Genomic DNA, 18670 nt, shown 5'->3' on the forward strand with positions numbered 1-18670 from the left:
GAACTTCAAGCAATGTGAACATTTGCAGAAATATGAGTGTTGGTTCAACACCACTGTCCTTGATGATTTCGCCAGTCAATATGGAATGAAACGTTTGGGGTCAAAATCTTCAAAATTTATGTTTCTGTAACAAATAACTGGAAAGAAAAGTGATTCACTCCTTGGTTCTTTCAATCAAGTAGCTTTGTTGAAAGATCTGTAATCCTTTGAGTATAATTGCAAGATGCCCTGTCCACCTTTTTTGTTGAAAACAAATGAGCTGATATTCTATCTGGGAAAAACCAAGCTTGATTACAATCTCTGCTACATTTTAGTAAGTAATATTGATAAGTCAAAGACATGGCACCCATTGGGCAAAGGACACAATCCCCATCAGAACCCTGCAAAAACAAACAAAAGTACCTTCTGAACTAACCAACAACCCTAAAGCTTATAGATTATCGTCATTAGTGGTATTTATCAAAAGCCAGTTTTCCGCATATAATACAATTGAAGGAGACATGATTTTCGAGCCATTATCAATAAAATCAAGGATAAAAATATTAAGAAATTATCCTTTATAAATGTGATGCAGCAAAAAGTTTAGCCAAAGGTTACAATGTTGCTTTCCAATAAAATAAACTAGCTGTCAACTTCAAGTTCTGATAGGCCGCTTGTACCTTTTCATTTACCGTTTATCTCAATGGTTTTCGATAAGCTGCCCTAAGTTGATCTATCTGAGACAAACTCCACCGCATAAAGACACAAAACCAACCAGTAAAATTTTTCTCAGGAGCGTAAATTACAAAGTATTGGCTTTAACCTATCATCAAATCATATCTTTTATATATTCAACTGAACTAAAAATATTCTTGCATTGGCCGATCCTTTTTGTATTTTGTATTCAAGAACAAAAATGTTATTAAACTTAAATATTTTAAATTTGATCATAATATAATACCTCTTATATTAAGATATAAGACTAGAGTTTTTACCCTTTTTTTTTTTTTGCAAAATAGACCGTAATCTAGGAATATATAGGAGAAGACACTGCAAGTATCAGTATTTGAACCCTAAACCTATTAGATATTAATTTTTAACTATAATTATATAAATTAATTGAGTTAAATGAAAAAATTTTCCCATTATTTGAAGTCAGCTTTTTGTATAATTAGATTTCAATCATTGTGCTTTATTCAAGATCCTTCTAAAAGAGGAAGGAAGAAAAGAGCTTTTCTCTATTGCATGTAAATAAACCAGCTCAAAGGGCAGTGCAAAATGTAAGCATATAAATGAGATTAGATTCTCAATCAAGGAAAATCTGAATATAAATTCAGATTCATGGAAAACTGACCCTTATAATTCTTGCCTAAATCCACCTCCCAAACCTCATTTGTCCTTCTATTACCTGGAAGGGACAGTTAAAAATGATCTGTTTTCTGTCAAGGAAAAAGCACCAAGATTTCATTACGTCACACTCTCACCATCTAAGGGCTTTGTGGTTTCAAATACGGCCAGCACCATCTTACTGCCTCACCACATTCATTACTTTTTAAACTTTTTTTTTTTAACTTGCATGAAGCCAAAGAAAAGTTAAGCCAATGGTCATGGATCAGAATCCCATTCTCCACCCAAAAAAAAAAAAAATGACATTGTTTTCTTGCTTGTAACATTGACTAGACTTTTTTTTTTTTTATTTGGATGCCTTCGTTGTGGACCAAAGTATTGGATAACGATGCCACCTGCCTGAGTCGTGACTAAAACTTCGATGTGTTCTCTTCTGCCAGTCTCGTCCTCTCAGATGACCCAATTTTCTTCCTAGTATCCTCACTTTGGAAGTACAGCCACTTTGATTCTAACTCCTTTAACCTTTATTTAACAATAACTCGTATTAATGTTAGGATTAACCCCTTTTGTTATAATCAAGAAGGCTTTAAATAAACTTCCAAATCAAAAAATTAGATGGACCTATGCATTATTTTTAAGCCAAAATCCAATTGAAAGTTTATGAATTATGCCAACCAATTTCTCACAATTGAACATGGTGTTCACCTCCACGCGCCCTCCATGGTCTTTATATAAGCCATGACTTGTAAAAGCAGAAAAGGAAAGAATCTATAGTCATAGACATCAAGGACAAGAATCCAAGCGGAGACCCGGAGCCGCTTCTCACCCATTTTTTTGGAACACCAAACCACCCAAAAGTCATTTTATCAAATTCCCCTTAACCACAGTTAGCTCCAAAATTCTATATGTAAAATAAACCATGGTTACCTAACCCACCTCAAATTGGTAACCATATACATTTCTCCACATGCACTTTGGCTCTCTCTATATATTTCTCTGTATTCCCTTCCCACCCAAAAAAACTTATTTTTATATTTTTCTGTATTCCCTTCCCAAACTTATTTCTTCTTCTTCTTCTTTCGTATTTTCTTATGCTGAAAGGTCTCTCAGGATGAGTTGCAATGGCTGCAGAGTTCTCCGAAAAGGGTGCAATGAAAATTGCATGCTTAGGCAAAGTTTGCAATGTATAGACAACCCTCAAGCCCAAGCACACGCCACCGTTTTTGTGGCCAAGTTCTTTGGCCGTGCCAGCCTTATGTCTTTCCTTTACTCCGTGCCTCAATCTCAACGACCTGGTAATTCCATTTTCTACTAGTAGTTGAGTTTTTTCTCTCCATTTTCTGTTCAATATTACCTTTTCATATTGTATCTGATTGGTATATGTATGTGGGTTTGCAGTTTTGTTTCAGTCGCTTTTGTTTGAAGCTGTGGGTCGGGCGGTGAACCCCGTGAGTGGAGCGGTGGGATTGCTATGGAGTGGGAACTGGAACGTCTGCCAGTCGGCGGTGCAGAAGGTGCTTCAAGGAGGCGCGTTGGAGCCGCTACCCGAATTTAGCGGCCGGGTTTCAGGGTCAAACTTTGAGGATGTTTCAGAAACGGTTGGTGGATACGGGCAGTGTTTCTTGACAAGAGAGGAAGATTTTAAGAAAAGGAAGGGTTTTGGTGACGGGGTTAAATGTCAAGCAACTGATCTTGATCTCTGCTTGATGATCGGTGATGATAGAGCAGTGAAGAGGACGAGAGAAGCTACGCCGTCAGAGGAGTCCGAAACAACGACATTGGGAAGCCGCTCTGGAGATGGCAGTAGTTCAAAGGGCGATGAACAAAAACTTTTGAGACTGTTCATCTGAGAAAACTTTTCAATCGTTTATTTTGGTATAAGTTAAGGAACTATGAGATACGATCTTTCTTTTCTTCTATATTCGCCACGGTGAAGTTCGATGAGTTTTGTAGTATTTTCGAATTTCCCTTATATATGTAAAAAAAAAAAAATTATGTATGAGTTTTTATTGAATAAGAAGCGGTCTCCTTTAATTCCCTTCCTTTTTTCTTAAACTTTAATCCCACATGAAGATAGAGTGAAATCATTTATGTTTAATTTTGAAGAAAAAAAACATGTTGCTCGATCATTTGTTCTTTTTCAGACATAGACAACTACTTGAATGAACAATTGTTGTGATTTATAAGGATAGTCTTTTAATATAAAATCATACATTCCATGCTTGCAAGCATGAATACTGGCATTAATTACATAAGAAGAAAAATGGCATTGAAAAACATTGAAAACCTTGCAGCGTGAAATATGAACAGAAGTAGCAAAATCTGGGCAATGGTGGAGTTAAAATGTGAGACTAGCTTACTTTGAAGGGTCGTTTTAGACTAGGTCCTATGATCCTATCTGAGTGAGTGACCTATCATTTTTAGAAGAAACAACCTAATATCAAAATTCAAAACTATGAGAGCATATAAAAAATGTCAAATGGAACTGTGGAGGGGAGAGCAATTACAGACGAGAATTATTTTTGGTGGTGGGAGACACTGTTAGCCATAGGTTTTTCTTCTTTTCTTAATATTTAGGGTTGGGGGGGTCCATTCCAATGCATTTCGCAATTGATATGTTGCTGTTTAACCCCATCACCACAGTCCACAAATAATGGTCCCTGGAAGTGGAACCTTTCCGTTTCTATCTTATCATTTCCTTTGCAATTTCTTGGGCCTTAGAATATAAAATCATCCACTTCCAGCAATTTCTGAAATAAAAAAAGATGGGGGGAAGAACAAAGACAAAGTAATTAGTACACTGCTTTTCTACTTTTCTTGCTTCATTGAACAAAGAATCAATAAATTTTTTTTTTTAATTTTAGTGTTTAGAAAAAGAATTAAATTAAAGAGGAAACAAAACAAAAGGAAGGAAAGAACTAGAGATGAAAGCCAGCCTTAAATGTGAAGAAAGAAATGTGTAAAGGGAAGCCTGGACAGGTGGAGGTCAAACGAGTAGACGGCTGCGCATGTTAGTGGTGGGCGCAGTTCAGTGGATATTTGAGCTGAGCCCCCCCCATGCGCCGGACTGAAAAACATGAGTTGTCACTAACTACAGTGATGTTTGGTCAGCACTGTTTCATTGCTGTCTTGTCTCCTTTTTTTCTATCCATAGTTTTTTTTCCCTCGTCAGAAAACAAATCAGGTACTGCAACTCAAATACCACTAAAACTTCTACCTAAATTTCCTCAAAATTTGATGAGAATACTTCAAAAAATTGGGAAGGGACGACCCTTCTCTAGGTCCCTCGTGACTATTCCTCGTGTTCATGAATCATATGTTTTGTTTTCAGCCTCGTACGTTGATCATGACTATCCATGTCAGATAGAGAAACCCTCAGTGCCCATCTCACCCTGGTTAGAAAACCTCCGATAAAAGAAATTTCGGCAGAGAGCTGTTTGATCAAGGAGGTTTGCTTAATTCGGGCAAGAAAGCATGTTTCCTCTTCATGCAATCATTCTTGGGTTACACATACACTGACCACATCAACGCCAATACAGTTCAATGAATTTGGAGAAAATGGAAATGGACTTTGATCGAACAAAGCATCAACAAAATCATATTTAGATGATTAATCAAAGTAGGCCAAGAAATACATGATAATTGGGTTATCAGATGAGCTTACATATTTACATATACATTAATGCTTTCTTTCACCTAACCAAAAAAAAAAAAAAAAAAAAAACAGAAAGAGTTCTTGTATACAGAATCAGTTCAGAGGAAACGCCACTTACTCTAACCTTCAGATGCAAAAATTACATGCGTGACTAGAGAAGATAACTGGTTCCAAAACTGCTAAAATGAGAAGCCAAACCTAGCTAAATTGAATCCGCTCTTTATTTTTGTCCGGTGCTGCCTCCACCCATTGGAAAACATGAGCTTGGGGTGTAATGTTAGCATTTAGGGTGAGTAGTCAAAGAAGATCAGTTCTACACGTGTTGTCAGGCTGCTGGTAGCGTGGATACACGATTTAGTTGTATTATATGTGTCCTCAAGCTACAGTCCTTAACCTATTGAAAAGATTTCCAATGAGCCAGATGATCAGATGAAGCAGAATGTAGCTTGGAAAATAAAACAAAACGCCTTTTGTTTACCTGAATGGCTGCTAACGTGGACAAAAAATCTTTACATTGCTCAAGCAAAACCCTTTCCTTTGCAGTCACACTCACAAGTTCATCCACTAAAGAATTCATTTCCTCCACCTGCAAAGGACAAATGATATTAGGTAATTAGGTAGATTTGCCCCTTTTACAGTGCAAGTTCAGGTGAAACATAAATAAACAGGCTCCACCAAGCTATGAGATTTCCTTCTTTTTCCCCTCTTCTTTCATCACTTTTTTAAGGTCTGACGGCTTCATTAGAACTGTTTCCCCTTTCTTGTCAGAGCACATTCAATAGCATTAAGTTAGTATATGTTCCGTCAAGGTGTGACACTAATATCACAAACTTAGAAAATGTGCTTTTCAGCTGCAAAAGTAGATGCCCCACAGGCGACAATCATTGTATATTTGGTGCCTTACTTCGAGGATGCGGGACAAGAATGCTGGAAAAGCCAGTACAATATCTGTTCTTTAATGGAAACTTACTACGCATCCCTGGATCAACAATAACAGTTCCTGTCGACAAAAATGTCAGATCTGATATTTAGATAGTAAGAGACGGGCACGGAATCCAATCAGCTGGAAGGGATTTTTCTATTAACTTTCTCTTCTTTTTGGTATAACCTTCCAGAAAGCTTCTCTTTCCCATTAGAGAAAGTCCACTATGGAGTATCATATCTCTGTTTTTAAGGCCCACCGACAAATGGTGATATAAGTTTCCATTGCCTCTCTAGCTTCAAGACTCTTATTTGTGGTTGAGTACTTTAATCACTCATTTTGTACCAAACTCTTATCTATCTACAATTTCCTTTACTAGCCTAGGCATCAAACCAAAGTCAACAAACAATCCAAAAAGGAAAAGACAAGTACAACATATAACCGGTGTGTTAGTGCAGTTCATGTGTCACCAGCAGATTATGGTTAGATATAACCCACTAAACCATAAGAGTTTTAATTTTTAACTTTTAATTGCATTTTCCATGTTCCGCAGCCATAGTTCTTTTTTTTTTTTCTCTAATGTCAGAAAACCAAATATAGGACTTGCTATTGAGCTATGATCAAGCCATTACAATTTACAACCAGCTTAATCAGATGACCATAAGTATTAAAACAAACTAGCAAAACAAGACCATGTTGTTAGGCAACAGCAAGAACATAGCTTCAGAACTTCCATGTGTTAGTGGCATTTATTTATAAACTTCATAAAAGTAGTGGAAATACAAATAATTACCACAGGAAAGAATTTAATGATTTTTTGTAACAGTAATGTCTAAAAAAGTACACGAATCTTACCTTTGATGATAGTGAGCATATTGAGGATGCCATTGCCTGCATCACATCAACTGCTGAACTGACAGCATCCTTCAGATTCTGGATATCTGCCTATTACAAGAGAAAACAGAGAAAGGGAAAAGAAACATAAGCAACATTTTAAACAACACCGATAGTCCTGAGCTGAACCATTAATAGATTGTATATTGAAAAGCAGGGAAAACAGAAAAAGGAAGAAACTTACTATTGTTTTCCCAACAATTGGAAGACGAAGAGTACTAGCCTTTAAAGCTTCGGTTGCTCCTAGCAAAGAACTAGAATGGTCTCTGTCGAGGAGGGCCCATGCTTCTAAATGAGCTATCTACACTCACCAATTATAACAAATTTTAGTCATGAGGAGGAAAAATTCATGCTATAAAAGCCAGTACCTGGTAACAGAGTATGGAAAGGATTAGATCTGTTCTAACAGGCATGCAGTAAAAAGTGGAGACAAGGCAACAAGAGGAACTGAGGAAGAATCAAATTATCAAGTCATCAACAGCCTATTTCCTTTTGGAATTGAAATATAGTAGTACAAAATTTTCTCTTCTTGACTTTCCTCAATTTCTTATTTGCTTGCTTTCTTCCTGACTTCTTCTGACTCCAGAAGGTAGATGAAATTAAAACATAAATAATCACTGTACCATTCACTACTGCAGACAAGAATAATAAATCTAATTTTCCTTTTTTGCATCTTTTCGGTGTCTTAAGTAGGACCAATGTTCAGTACATACTCAAGTCATGATGTAAGTGAATGGTGACTGCTTCTAAAGCAGGTTTCTAAAGGGATAATTAAAGCCCAAGGCAATGTGTACAAGGCAAGGCAGCCCCCATAGAAGAGTGCTGAAAACTAAAAAACTCATTATTACACCCAAATCCCAATTTTAATAATTTCATCCTCATCAATGTGTTCCAAATAATGTTGCCTTTTTTTTACTTTCATCCATATGGAAGTCAATTGGAACTGACGCAGCATGTGCTTTGTTCTGAACTATGAAAGCAAGGATACAGATTTAAAGGTATAAACATAATCAAATAGCTGAAGCAGTTGTGCCAATGAAAAGGTTGACAAGGATTCGATTTGATACTTTGAAAATGTGAAGTTTTGAATCTTACTTGTCCCTTCAGGATGGAAGTCAATTTCAATTTTTGCCTCAGCAATAGCAACTTGATTCTCTTAAGGGTGACAGAATGCCGCAGTTCTGATGTTGTTACCCATGCATTCCACAGATTTTTCTGGTACAAAAGAATATGAAAAAACCAGCTTTATGAGAAAGAATCGTGTTAAACATCAACTCAATTATTGTTTTCTTAACCTAGTTCTTTTTTATATCAAACTGGTGATAAAAGAATACTTAACCATTTCCGTTTATTATATAGCAAAAACCCTGCAGCCCAACTTTCCCAAACGTTGGTTCTCATTACCGGAGAAGTGCTTACATTCTAAAGAATATTAGAACCAGAGCAATCTTTCTAATTGTACCAGTTATTTTAATCTTTGAATAGGCACCCTTTAACCAGTATGCAGTCAGCATCATCACTTCTCTCTTGTCAAGAACAGAATAAGGGCATCACTGGCCAGTTGACGACACACTGGTCGAAACCAATCTATCATTTAAATGATTCCTCGGCAACCTTATTTCTAATCTCTGCCATCTTCCCATAAGTCCACTAAACATTCCATTATGCAAATTTACAACAGTAGAGAGAGAGAGATTAAAAAGTTCTTCATAAATTCATAGTTATGACATGAAAGATACACAAGATTAGCCTCATCTACTTTGACATCACAGATCAAATTCATCAGCCAAGTACAGTCTTTTACAATATTTATTGTTGAACACTCACTCCATGTTGACCCATATAACAACTCAAACCATCAGAATGGGCCCTTAGGTTTTTTTAGATCATTAGCCCTTCTTTACTTATAAGTTGAAAATAAACAAGGACCTTAGGATAGTGGTACAATGACAATAAGGCCAAAGTAAAAACATTCATCACCATCCATTTTTGATAAATGGAGGCCGTCCAAAGAGCGAGCTTATCTTACACAATGTGATAAAATGTCTAGACCTTCAGCCTTGCTGTAACATTAAGAACTCAAAATTCTACTAGGAAGTTTAAGTAATTAAAGTTACCCATAAGCACTCTAGTAAGAGAATAATAGAGGTGCAAAGAGGCTGCCAATAACATTTATTATTTCTTTCTCAATAATTTTGCACCATTCTGCATTAATAAGTACTAAGCCAAAGCTGCCTGGAGTAATAGTTCTTATCTTTAACAAGTGGCCAACTCGCCAATCATTGATCACATCAAGGATTTTACCATTCAAAAAAAAGAGAATATATTGCCTTTAGATCATTCTGAATATAAATCTAAATTCTTAGCAAGTATAAATAGGAGAAGTATACACTTTCTTAGGAACTATGAGCAATTCCATGTGGCCAGGATAACTAAATGAGATGCAACCTTGGTACTTAATTCAATAATATCGGATATAAACAAATTACATAATGCCATGTTTTGGACAAGACTTTATGATGCTCTCTATGAGGACACCATCATTCAAGAACTAAGATGCCATTTGCATCATGGTTAATCTTTACCATAAACTACTTGGGTTCAGCTTGTTTGACAAACTATTACCATGAAGTAAATTGAAGTATTCGCCAAATATCACAAAAAAAATCAAGTAGACATGAGCATTGAACATATTGAGAACAATGAGAAGGACAGGGAGAATAACCATACCTCTGCTCTCAGTTTCTTCACCATGAAAGTAGCATCTGCCCTTGCATTTGCAAATCTCCATTGCAAGTAACGGTTATAAAGAAGCCTCAACATGTGTGCATCAACAATCCGATCACCCCCCATCTTTCCTCTCCGAATATCAACAGAAAAACTAAGAATTGAAGGGGTATTAACAGAATTACCAATCATCTGACCAACTGCATTTCTCACCCGAGCAGGACTTAGCCCTCTCCATGGAGATGAAGCTAAAGATGTCCAGAGCTTACTAGGAGAAGCAGGTCTTGTACCTCCCCTAATAGGAGAAGCCATTGTCCGCGGAGAAGACACTGCACCATCACTAGAAAACCTTCTTGATTGACGGAACTTAGCTGAAGCACCAATTCTAGACCCAGGAATTGTAGACAAAGGTGAACCCGGATCCTGTAACCGCCTTAACCGGCTATTAGTTTCCTGCCAAAACCTTGCAGACACAACAATATTACGAGGTCCATTCCTCCCTTTCGAAATCCCACTTCCTCCACATTCTTGCATTCCAGAATTGGTGCTCCCAGAAGACACACTTTCTGTGTCAGACGCAGTGAGATCACAAGAGACACAAGAAGCCTCATTTACAGAATTGGCATCTGGGTTTTGCTTATTACCTTCTTTTAACAACTCGGCAGCACTTCCCAAATCCAAACTCAACCTACTACTACCATCAAAAGAAACCCTCCTACTAAACTCATCAAGCATCATTGAATGTTGCAATGACTTAGCCAGCATTGCACCAGATCCAAACATCTTCCTTTCACCACTACAATCCAAACTCCTAGACAACGGATTTGAACCAGAATTCTCTTGCCGGGTTCTCCCAGGCCAGCGGTGCTGATCCACCGGCTTCGAGTTCTCTCCATGATCTCTCACAGGAGTAGCTCTATGCCTTTCAGGAGTTGGTTTCCTAGTCAAAGTAGAACCCACTTGAGCCTTTGTCTTACTAATCGGTAGTGAAAAGGCCTCACCTTGAAACGAAACGGATAAACTTCTCGTTGAAGTAATCAACATCTTGGTAGCAGCTGACAATTCGGTGTCATTAACATTGTTTCCTTGTGATACTTGACCCCCGGGCCGCCTCCGGTCCACAGATTGAGACCGTTTAGGAAGCGAAGACAGCATCGTCGAAGCCGGTGTGGAAGTAGAAATAGCATTTGTTGAACGAGAAATAAACGGAGAAAGAAATCTATTTGTCGTTTTGTTCCCCTTTGCTGTAGTATTAGTGGAACGAGAGATAAGAGGTGAAGGAAATCTAGTCGTTGTTTTGGCTGCCGTTGTTGTTGCTGCTGAAGAAGAAGAGGAAGAAGAAGAAGTGGAAGGAGAGGGAGAGGGTGACAAATACCTGGAAGAAACTTGTCTGCCTCTGGGTTTTCTTGGAACAGTGAAGCCATTGTCTTTAAGAGGAGGCCTTTCTGTTGTTATTGTTGGGTTTTCTTCTTGATGGGTAGCTGTTCCTTGTTGTGGTATTCCAACATGGGGCTGCGAAGGAGTTGGTGAATGAGAAAATGCAGCCACCATCCTCAGAGACTGCAAAGGAATCTACTTTCTCTTCTACATTGCCTTAAAAGAAATTTCAGTATATACAGTAAAGCGTATTCTTTTCCATGGCTAAGAACCTGGAAAGAAACAAGATTTTATGTGATTTTGAGGAGAATGGAGAAGACCCCATAAAGGGTTCCTGAAGGATTCTGCATTTTACTTCAACAGCAGTGAAACCCACACAGCTTTTCTGGGCTTTTAGAGAGAGAGAGAGAGAGAAAAGAGTAGGCGAGCTGAGATTTGGAAGAAGAGAGGAAACGAAAGAGATTCATTCAGCGTGGGCTTTTGGGTTTGGGTTTTGTGAATTTTTGGAAAAATATTAGGCTAATTAATTATTCATTTTTTGAGTCTTAATGAATTAATTACCAATTTCTATAGACTTTAATCTTTATAAGTGAAACATTAAATAACATTATGATATAAATAATGAGAAATTATTTGACAGAGAAATTTTTTAAATTTTATAAGCACAATTAATAAAATAATATATTTTATTTTTAAAATTATTTTTTTTATTTTTTAAAAATTATACATAAAAATATCTGTCACTTTATTAATTTTATTAAATTAAAAAAATTACATTATCAATATATTTAATAATTTTTCATAAATTATTTACATACTCATTGAGAAATTACAAATTAAACCTTAAGGCATAAAGTGTGCATTTTTTGTTGTCTTAATTTGAATTTATTTTAAATTATCAAAAAAAATAATTTTTTATAAATGGGTTGGATCGAATTTTAAGTAAACGTGAAAACGACTTAAAAATGTATTAAATTAAATTAAATTTAAAAACCTTTTACAGCGCATGACACTGGAAGAAATATTATTTTTTAAAATTATATTTATAATTAAGTATTATATTCATATAATGATATAATCAATTAATAAATTTTAATTTAATCAAATTTACGCATAATAAAATTTAAATTTAAATTTTAAAATTTTAAAAATTTTTTTTATTACTAAATTAAGATTTCGTTACGAAAGACTTACCAAATTTATACACAAATATTCGGATAAAAAAACACACATAATTTTTTTTCTTTATATTGATGAATAATTTATTTATGTATATTTCATATTTCTGGTTTAATGTTGCAAATTAACACACTTTTTTTTTTATGCTAGTGAAAAAAACTTGCTATACTACTACTATGTTATGACTTTAAGTACAAAGTACAAAATTGAATTTCACATGGAAAGTATGAGATTTTTTTTTTTATTATTTTTAGTACATAAATTGAATGCTTTTTAATTCCCATAGCAATTAGAAGCGTACATCAGATTGTACATCAGTATCTCTATAACCAATGTGAAAATACGAGAATTATTTGTTTTGGCAAAAAAAAAATTAAAATAAATAAGTTATTTAATTTTTTAAATTAAAATAAAATATGTTATATTTAAAAATTTAAAATAAATGATTACAGATTATATATTCGAAATGATCTCAATAAATAATCACCAATAAAATTTAAATTCAAAAACTTTTTATAAAAAAAAAACCTTAACCAACCATTAAAAAAAAAATTATGAAAAATGTAAAAATATATAGATAAAAAAAAAAAGGAATATTGGTAAAGTTTTTCAATCATTTAATAAAAACTTTATAGCTATGATTACGACCCGTCACTAATCACAATCTTTCCATCTATATATCACTTTTATCGACTTTCGTAAACCCAACTAATCATTAGCAAGGACATTGAGCTATCTTTGCCATTTATGTTTTACAAGGATCTGATTAGAGACTATATTGACTTCCAGATTGTTGGGTTAGACAAAGATCAACATCCACCGACAAAAAATGAAAAAGTTTAAATATAAAAATATTTCTGTATTATAAATTTTTTATCAATTTAATATTTAAAAAATAAAATTTTTAATTTAATATTTTAATTTTTATTATCCATTTTAATACAAAAAATTAATGTTATTAATAAACTTATTAACGTAATATAAATATCTAATACTCATACAACCATTGTAAGATAATAAACATCAAATTAATGGGTTTTTTATATATGTAAAATTTTAAAATATTTTTATTTAATATTATTAATATATAAAAAGATAATTATGTATTTATTCAATATAAAGATAATCAACGTCAGAATAATAATTAAATTGCTATAACTTAACACCTAAGACAAATAGCAACATCTGTTGACATAATACACATACAATCTTTGCCTTAATATTATAATTTGATTAACTTTAAAATTGTAATTAAGTATTAACATTTGTAAGAGAGAGTACTTTAGGCAGAGGACTGAGGAGAGACATGAATGAGCTAACCCCCATGAAAAGAGCTTCAAAGCAGCAGAGAGGTTGTTGGTATCATATGAAAATGCAACAAACTTCAAATTAATAATAAAAATTTATTAATAAAAGAGAATAAAAAGAATGCACCGTGATAATTGCAAGCAAAGCTAAAAACCCATTTGTTAATTATTAGTTTAATATAAGATGCTGTGTCTCTTTTCATCTCTCTCAATCTCTATATCCCTTGCTTTCAACGCATTTTTTTCTTATTTTTTTCATCCCATTTCTTGAAAGTTTCTATTATATTAACTCTTCCATTTTGTCTCAAAGCCTTGCCAATTCACCAGCTAGCATTGCATTCTTATCAATTTGTTCATATAGGAAAATTAATCTAAGAAAAAAAAAAGGTATAGAGATCTCTTGAAAGCCAAATTTCAATTGACCAGTTCGTACATGTAAAAACCTTGGTAAGAAAGAGAAAATAATGATATTAGTCAACTATAAGAAGTGATTGGAGAGGTGGTGGGTCGTATATCTGATCGTTGTATATTCTAATCATACCCTATTGGAAAGTCTTCCTTTTTTTTTTTTTTTTTTTACATTTTTATATATAAAAAAAGTGTGTCATGATTCATGTCTAAAAACAAAATGTTGTTTCAATCATATATTTTTTCTCCTTAGGTGTTGCATTTGGTTGCAAGGCTTACATCAATGGGCTCTAGTTTTTTTTTTTTTTCCTTCATATAACTTTTTATTTATTTTTTCCCTTAAATTCTGCAGATTAAATAAAGTTTTGTGAATTACTATATCAACTTCATTTTTTTTAATACTTGAGGTTGATCAAGATTAAAATTAAAAATTTAATATTTTATTAGCAAACAATACAATTGTTAACATCAGACCACACGATTATTGTGATAAATTACAAGGGTTTTGATTACTATATGAACTATTTCAGTTAAGATAAAAATAGAGAATTTCTTTTCCTAGGTCAATAGTACAAAATATTGAATTTCCCATGAATTGTTTGCATTTCCAGCAACCAGGTGTTTTTCATTGCAATCCCTAATTGAAGTTAGTCATTCAGATATATATATATATATATGTATATATATGTATGTTATTCTTTTCATTTTGTTTAGCTACATTTTTAGTTTAGATGGCAGACTTATTTTCGAATGATGACAGTATATATAGGATAAACTCCAAAAGCACTAGTAGTTAGAGAAAAACATTCACTTTGAAAAGTGAAAACCATCGCATTAGTAGTTAGAGGAAGAAGAACACACCAAATCTGAAAATTACAGCACTGAAGCTAGCTTTTGGTTGTTTAATTTATGCACTTTTTACACCAGATTAGGGTTTAGAAGAACAAGAAAGGGAGGGTGCAACTAGAGGAAAAGGACAAACAAGGCATAGGTGAGGTAGTAGTATTATATATGGCTGTAGACTAGATTCATGATTAAACTAATCAACCGACAATTAAGATTTAAGAAGTTGTTAAGAACCCACATACCAGCTGACTCACCCTGCAATTTTCATCAGCAAAATGTTGTTTTATCATTATAAAGACATAATTAATGGAAAGAACCCTGTTGTTAAGCTATGGCTATACCATGAATTATAAAATGATGCTTGTTGAAATTTTGCAGCCATGTGACTTAAGACACACACCATAGAATAATTGGTTTAGAAGGAAGACACCCACTAAGTGATGTTTGTTTAATTGGGATATTAGTTAGCCTACTTTCCAAGTGATTATTATAAGCTTAAAGAGAATGATTTTGTCTAAATCCATAGCTTCCCAACATTGCTTCTCCTTTCCACTTCCACCTCACATTTTATTTTTATACAAAAAGTCGCAGCATGATAATAGAAAAGAAGTTGTAACTTTGATATTTGAATCTTAAATCCGCTAAATGACATATCTTTAAATACGACTATGTGCTAAATAAAACCCACATCCTCCTTCCTCTCTTCTTCTCTCTTTCTTTTCTTCTAGCAAAAACTGTGATTATTTTAATTGTTGATCCATCATACGCAAAAAGCATATTTCAATTTATTTTTGACAGAATTTGGTTGCTTTTTCTTAGGATCTAGCTAGGATTCAAAAGGAATAACAACATTGTTTAAAAGGTTTTTAAGAAGTCATATATTACTTCCCGTTTCAGCTGAGAATTGTTATTGGGCTACCTACAAGTATCAGCATGTGCTTGTCATCCGTATTCTAACCTACAAAATGGACCACATCGAGGGACAACACCGCAAACAACACTACTCAAAACAAAAGTTCTCAAACAAGTTTAAAATGCCATCCCCAACATGTGCGTTTGAAATGAAAGTAGAACTTCTCCCAAATCGATATCATCACCAGAGTTGTAGTAGAGTTTTTTGCCCCATGCCCCAGAATTCTGGTTTGACTAACAACATTAAAAATAAAGCTTTGGTCTAAATCAGTGCAGGAATTTAATGGACATGTATCTAGCAACAAAAATAAAATAACCAGAAAGATCAACATTACACAATAAGAATAAGAATTGAAATGCAGAGTCCAGATGAATTCCGAGCCATTGATAAAGATAATATCCCATTCTTGTAACTTATGTAAAGATAAAAATTTCAAATAAGGCAATGGATTAGAAATAATGAAGATTTGATGTAACAATAAAGGTATTTTTTAGAAAATTATAACTTTTAAAATTGTTTAAAAAGCTTTTGATGTAATCACTGAAGAACTTTTAAGAGAACATAAATATGTTGAATTTGAACCAAGATTTCATCGCCTTCACCTTTGGAGGACCATATCCATCCTCATAATAAGAAAATGAGATTCTACTATTTTTATATTTTATATCTTGATTTTGATTAAATTTTAAAATTAGCTCAAATAAAAAGAGAAGCTTTTTGATGCATGCACTCACTTTCAACACTCGCAACTGCCAATCTAACTACGAAAACTTAAGCTCATCTCTCATTGCATATCCTTCATTTAGCTGCATCTTATGTGGTAAAATTGATAGCTAAGCTCTTGTACAAGGAGACTTTCAGGTTTAGCTTGCTTCACTTCTGCCAGCCATTTCCATCATTCAGAATTGGATTAAGGCAGCGAACCTGGTTACCATTGCATATTCTCCAACATTTTTAAAACCAGTATTAAAGAGTATGGGTTGACATTTCCCAGCCAAACTCATCCTAACTGGGGATGAAGACCAACTGACCAACAAGTGTAAACATAGAAATACAGACGTAGTAGAATAAACGTCTAAATCAAAATTGGCATTTTATCCCTTTGTTACAAACCCAGAAAAGAAAACAAATAACCATTTTCTTATTAAAAAAAACATATTGAAAAGCCAAAGTCCAATCTTCAAGCTTGAACTGTGAAAATGAATATAGAAAAGGCCTTATTACAAGAGAGACCTTCCAAATTATGAGAGATGATGATTAAAACATCCATGATTCATGCTCAACATTGAACACATTATCTTACACAAGATACTACAGTTTCCATATATAAAAAGCCCGAAGACAAATTTTGATGAATTAAATTGCTATACAACCATTCCATGGACCACAATAACCAAAACCTAGCACAATAATAACAAGATCAAATGTGAGGCGATAAGACTAAAACACTCCACGTTTGGTTAACTTGAAATGCCATTCATAAAACACATGAAAGGGCAATATTTCAACAGAATCATTAAATTGCAAAGACAATTAATAGCAAACTAACAATAGATAATTAATGTATAAAATAGTACGATTACTTAATTGAGAAACAACAAAGTATTCTTAGTTGAAAAATCAATCTAAGGTCCATACTAAATTAACCAAAAAAACGAAACAAGATATTAAAAGTTCCTTCAAATTCAAAAACCACAAGACCAATGGCACATACTTGGACAAGGTCGTTCCTACTTCACCTATATAAAATCTTCAGCGGTACTGCAAGGTGAAGACAAGAAACAACCAGAGGTTAAAAAACTATCCATATGCAAAATCATAAAGATTAAGATAACAGTAATCATCAGAAGAGTAATTGAAGAGGTGTTAGTTTTACCTTGATGAACCCGATTTCCTTGGCATTGCTACGGAAGCACTGTCTGCAGCACATGAGTCCATACTTCCTGATGATGGCGTGGGGGTTTCCACACACACGGCTATCAAAAAAAAAACAAAATTCTAAGACCTTGTAACATGAAGCACCAAATAGTCCAGGACAAGACCAGATTTTACAAAAACCACGCCAGAATATTTCTAAATCTAAGTAAATTCCAAGTCATTAAAGTCATGTTTGATGCATAGGATAATGAATAAAATATAATGATAATCATCTTATATTATGTTTGATTTGTGTCTAAAGAAGTGGATAGGATTACCAAGAGGATTAATATCCCCTCAGTATAAGATGATTCAATTCTCCCAAAGTAGAAAAAATTATTTTTAATCCATGAGATTGAAAATAAATGTCCTATTAAATCCTTAAAAATTACATCAATAATTTAAATTGTATAAACTTTGAAGAAGGATAATTTTAACTAATAAACAAATAATCCTATCATAATTCTTGCACACACCAAACATAAAATATGATGAAATTATTTAATCTAATTCTATTCATAGTATCATCTTACCCTATCCTATTATAATCTTGTGCACTAAACACACCCTAAAACCTTTAAATACAAAGAATAGCATGCTAAATCGTCGTATCAGACACTAAAAAATCAACAAACTAAAATTTCATTAATTCCTTTTAACATATTTATATGCTAAAAAGATAAATTCTTGCAAGAAACTAAATAAAGTACTAAAGCTTTAATAATAGCATTAATATTTTCTTTGAAATTTCTAAGCAATCGAAAAGAGTCGAGAGAGGGAGAGAAGAGTAGCTACCAGGCGCGAGAGCCAGGGCCGTAGGTTTTGGGGTGAGAGTTCCAGACGTTAGAGTGACCCATGAGTGATTAGCCGCTCCTCGATCAAAGCTCTGAACGACGCAAGGAGGCTCGACAGCTAATGGAAAACCTAGATTTCGCGGAGGAGTTGGTTAATTGGGGATTGAGAGTATTTATAGGCGGATTCCAAAACCCTATTTTCCAGGCAGGGATCCGACTAACTTGCCCGTGGGTCCTGAAACACCGATTTAGGCCCAATAAATATGACCCGACCCAATTATTGTTTTTAAATTTAAAACAAAAACGTCTTACCAAAAATCTATATCTATACATACCGTATATTAAAATTAGCTTGTTATCTTCTACGCATAGATTATTTTTATTTATTTAAATATTTTAAATATA

General features: G+C 33.9%; 3 protein-coding genes across 3 annotated transcripts; 1 reads left to right on the forward strand and 2 right to left on the reverse strand.

Moving 5' to 3' along the window:
- Positions 1–2258: 2258 nt before the first annotated feature.
- Positions 2259–3381, forward strand: LOC111295790 (LOB domain-containing protein 39-like). Its single transcript, XM_022889509.2, has 2 exons — positions 2259–2621; positions 2725–3381. The coding sequence occupies exons 1-2, from the start codon at positions 2294–2296 to the stop codon at positions 3174–3176; spliced, it is 780 nt and encodes a 259-aa protein (XP_022745244.1). The 5' UTR covers positions 2259–2293; the 3' UTR covers positions 3177–3381.
- Positions 3382–4904: 1523 nt separating this feature from the next.
- On the reverse strand, positions 4905–11422 carry LOC111295795 (QWRF motif-containing protein 2-like). The gene is made up of 6 exons (XM_022889532.2): positions 9528–11422; positions 7893–8012; positions 6982–7098; positions 6759–6848; positions 5460–5567; positions 4905–5375 (listed from the first exon to the last, which is right to left on the reverse strand). Exons 1-6 carry the CDS (start codon positions 11073–11075, stop codon positions 5307–5309), a joined length of 2052 nt encoding a protein of 683 aa, XP_022745267.2. The 5' UTR covers positions 11076–11422; the 3' UTR covers positions 4905–5306.
- A 5665-nt stretch (positions 11423–17087) lies between these two features.
- On the reverse strand, positions 17088–18414 carry LOC111295804 (uncharacterized; the record flags this gene model as incomplete). Its single annotated transcript, XM_022889541.2, has 3 exons — positions 17088–17315; positions 17431–17530; positions 18267–18414. Coding segments are annotated over 3 exons (270 nt in total), but the record flags the coding sequence as incomplete, so codon positions are not given.
- Between the last annotated feature and the right edge of the window lie 256 nt (positions 18415–18670).

The sequence above is a fragment of the Durio zibethinus genome, chromosome 16, assembly GCF_047325235.1.
Source record: "Durio zibethinus cultivar Kanyao isolate XHJ-2024 chromosome 16, ASM4732523v1, whole genome shotgun sequence".
Taxonomy (NCBI): domain Eukaryota; kingdom Viridiplantae; phylum Streptophyta; class Magnoliopsida; order Malvales; family Malvaceae; genus Durio; species Durio zibethinus.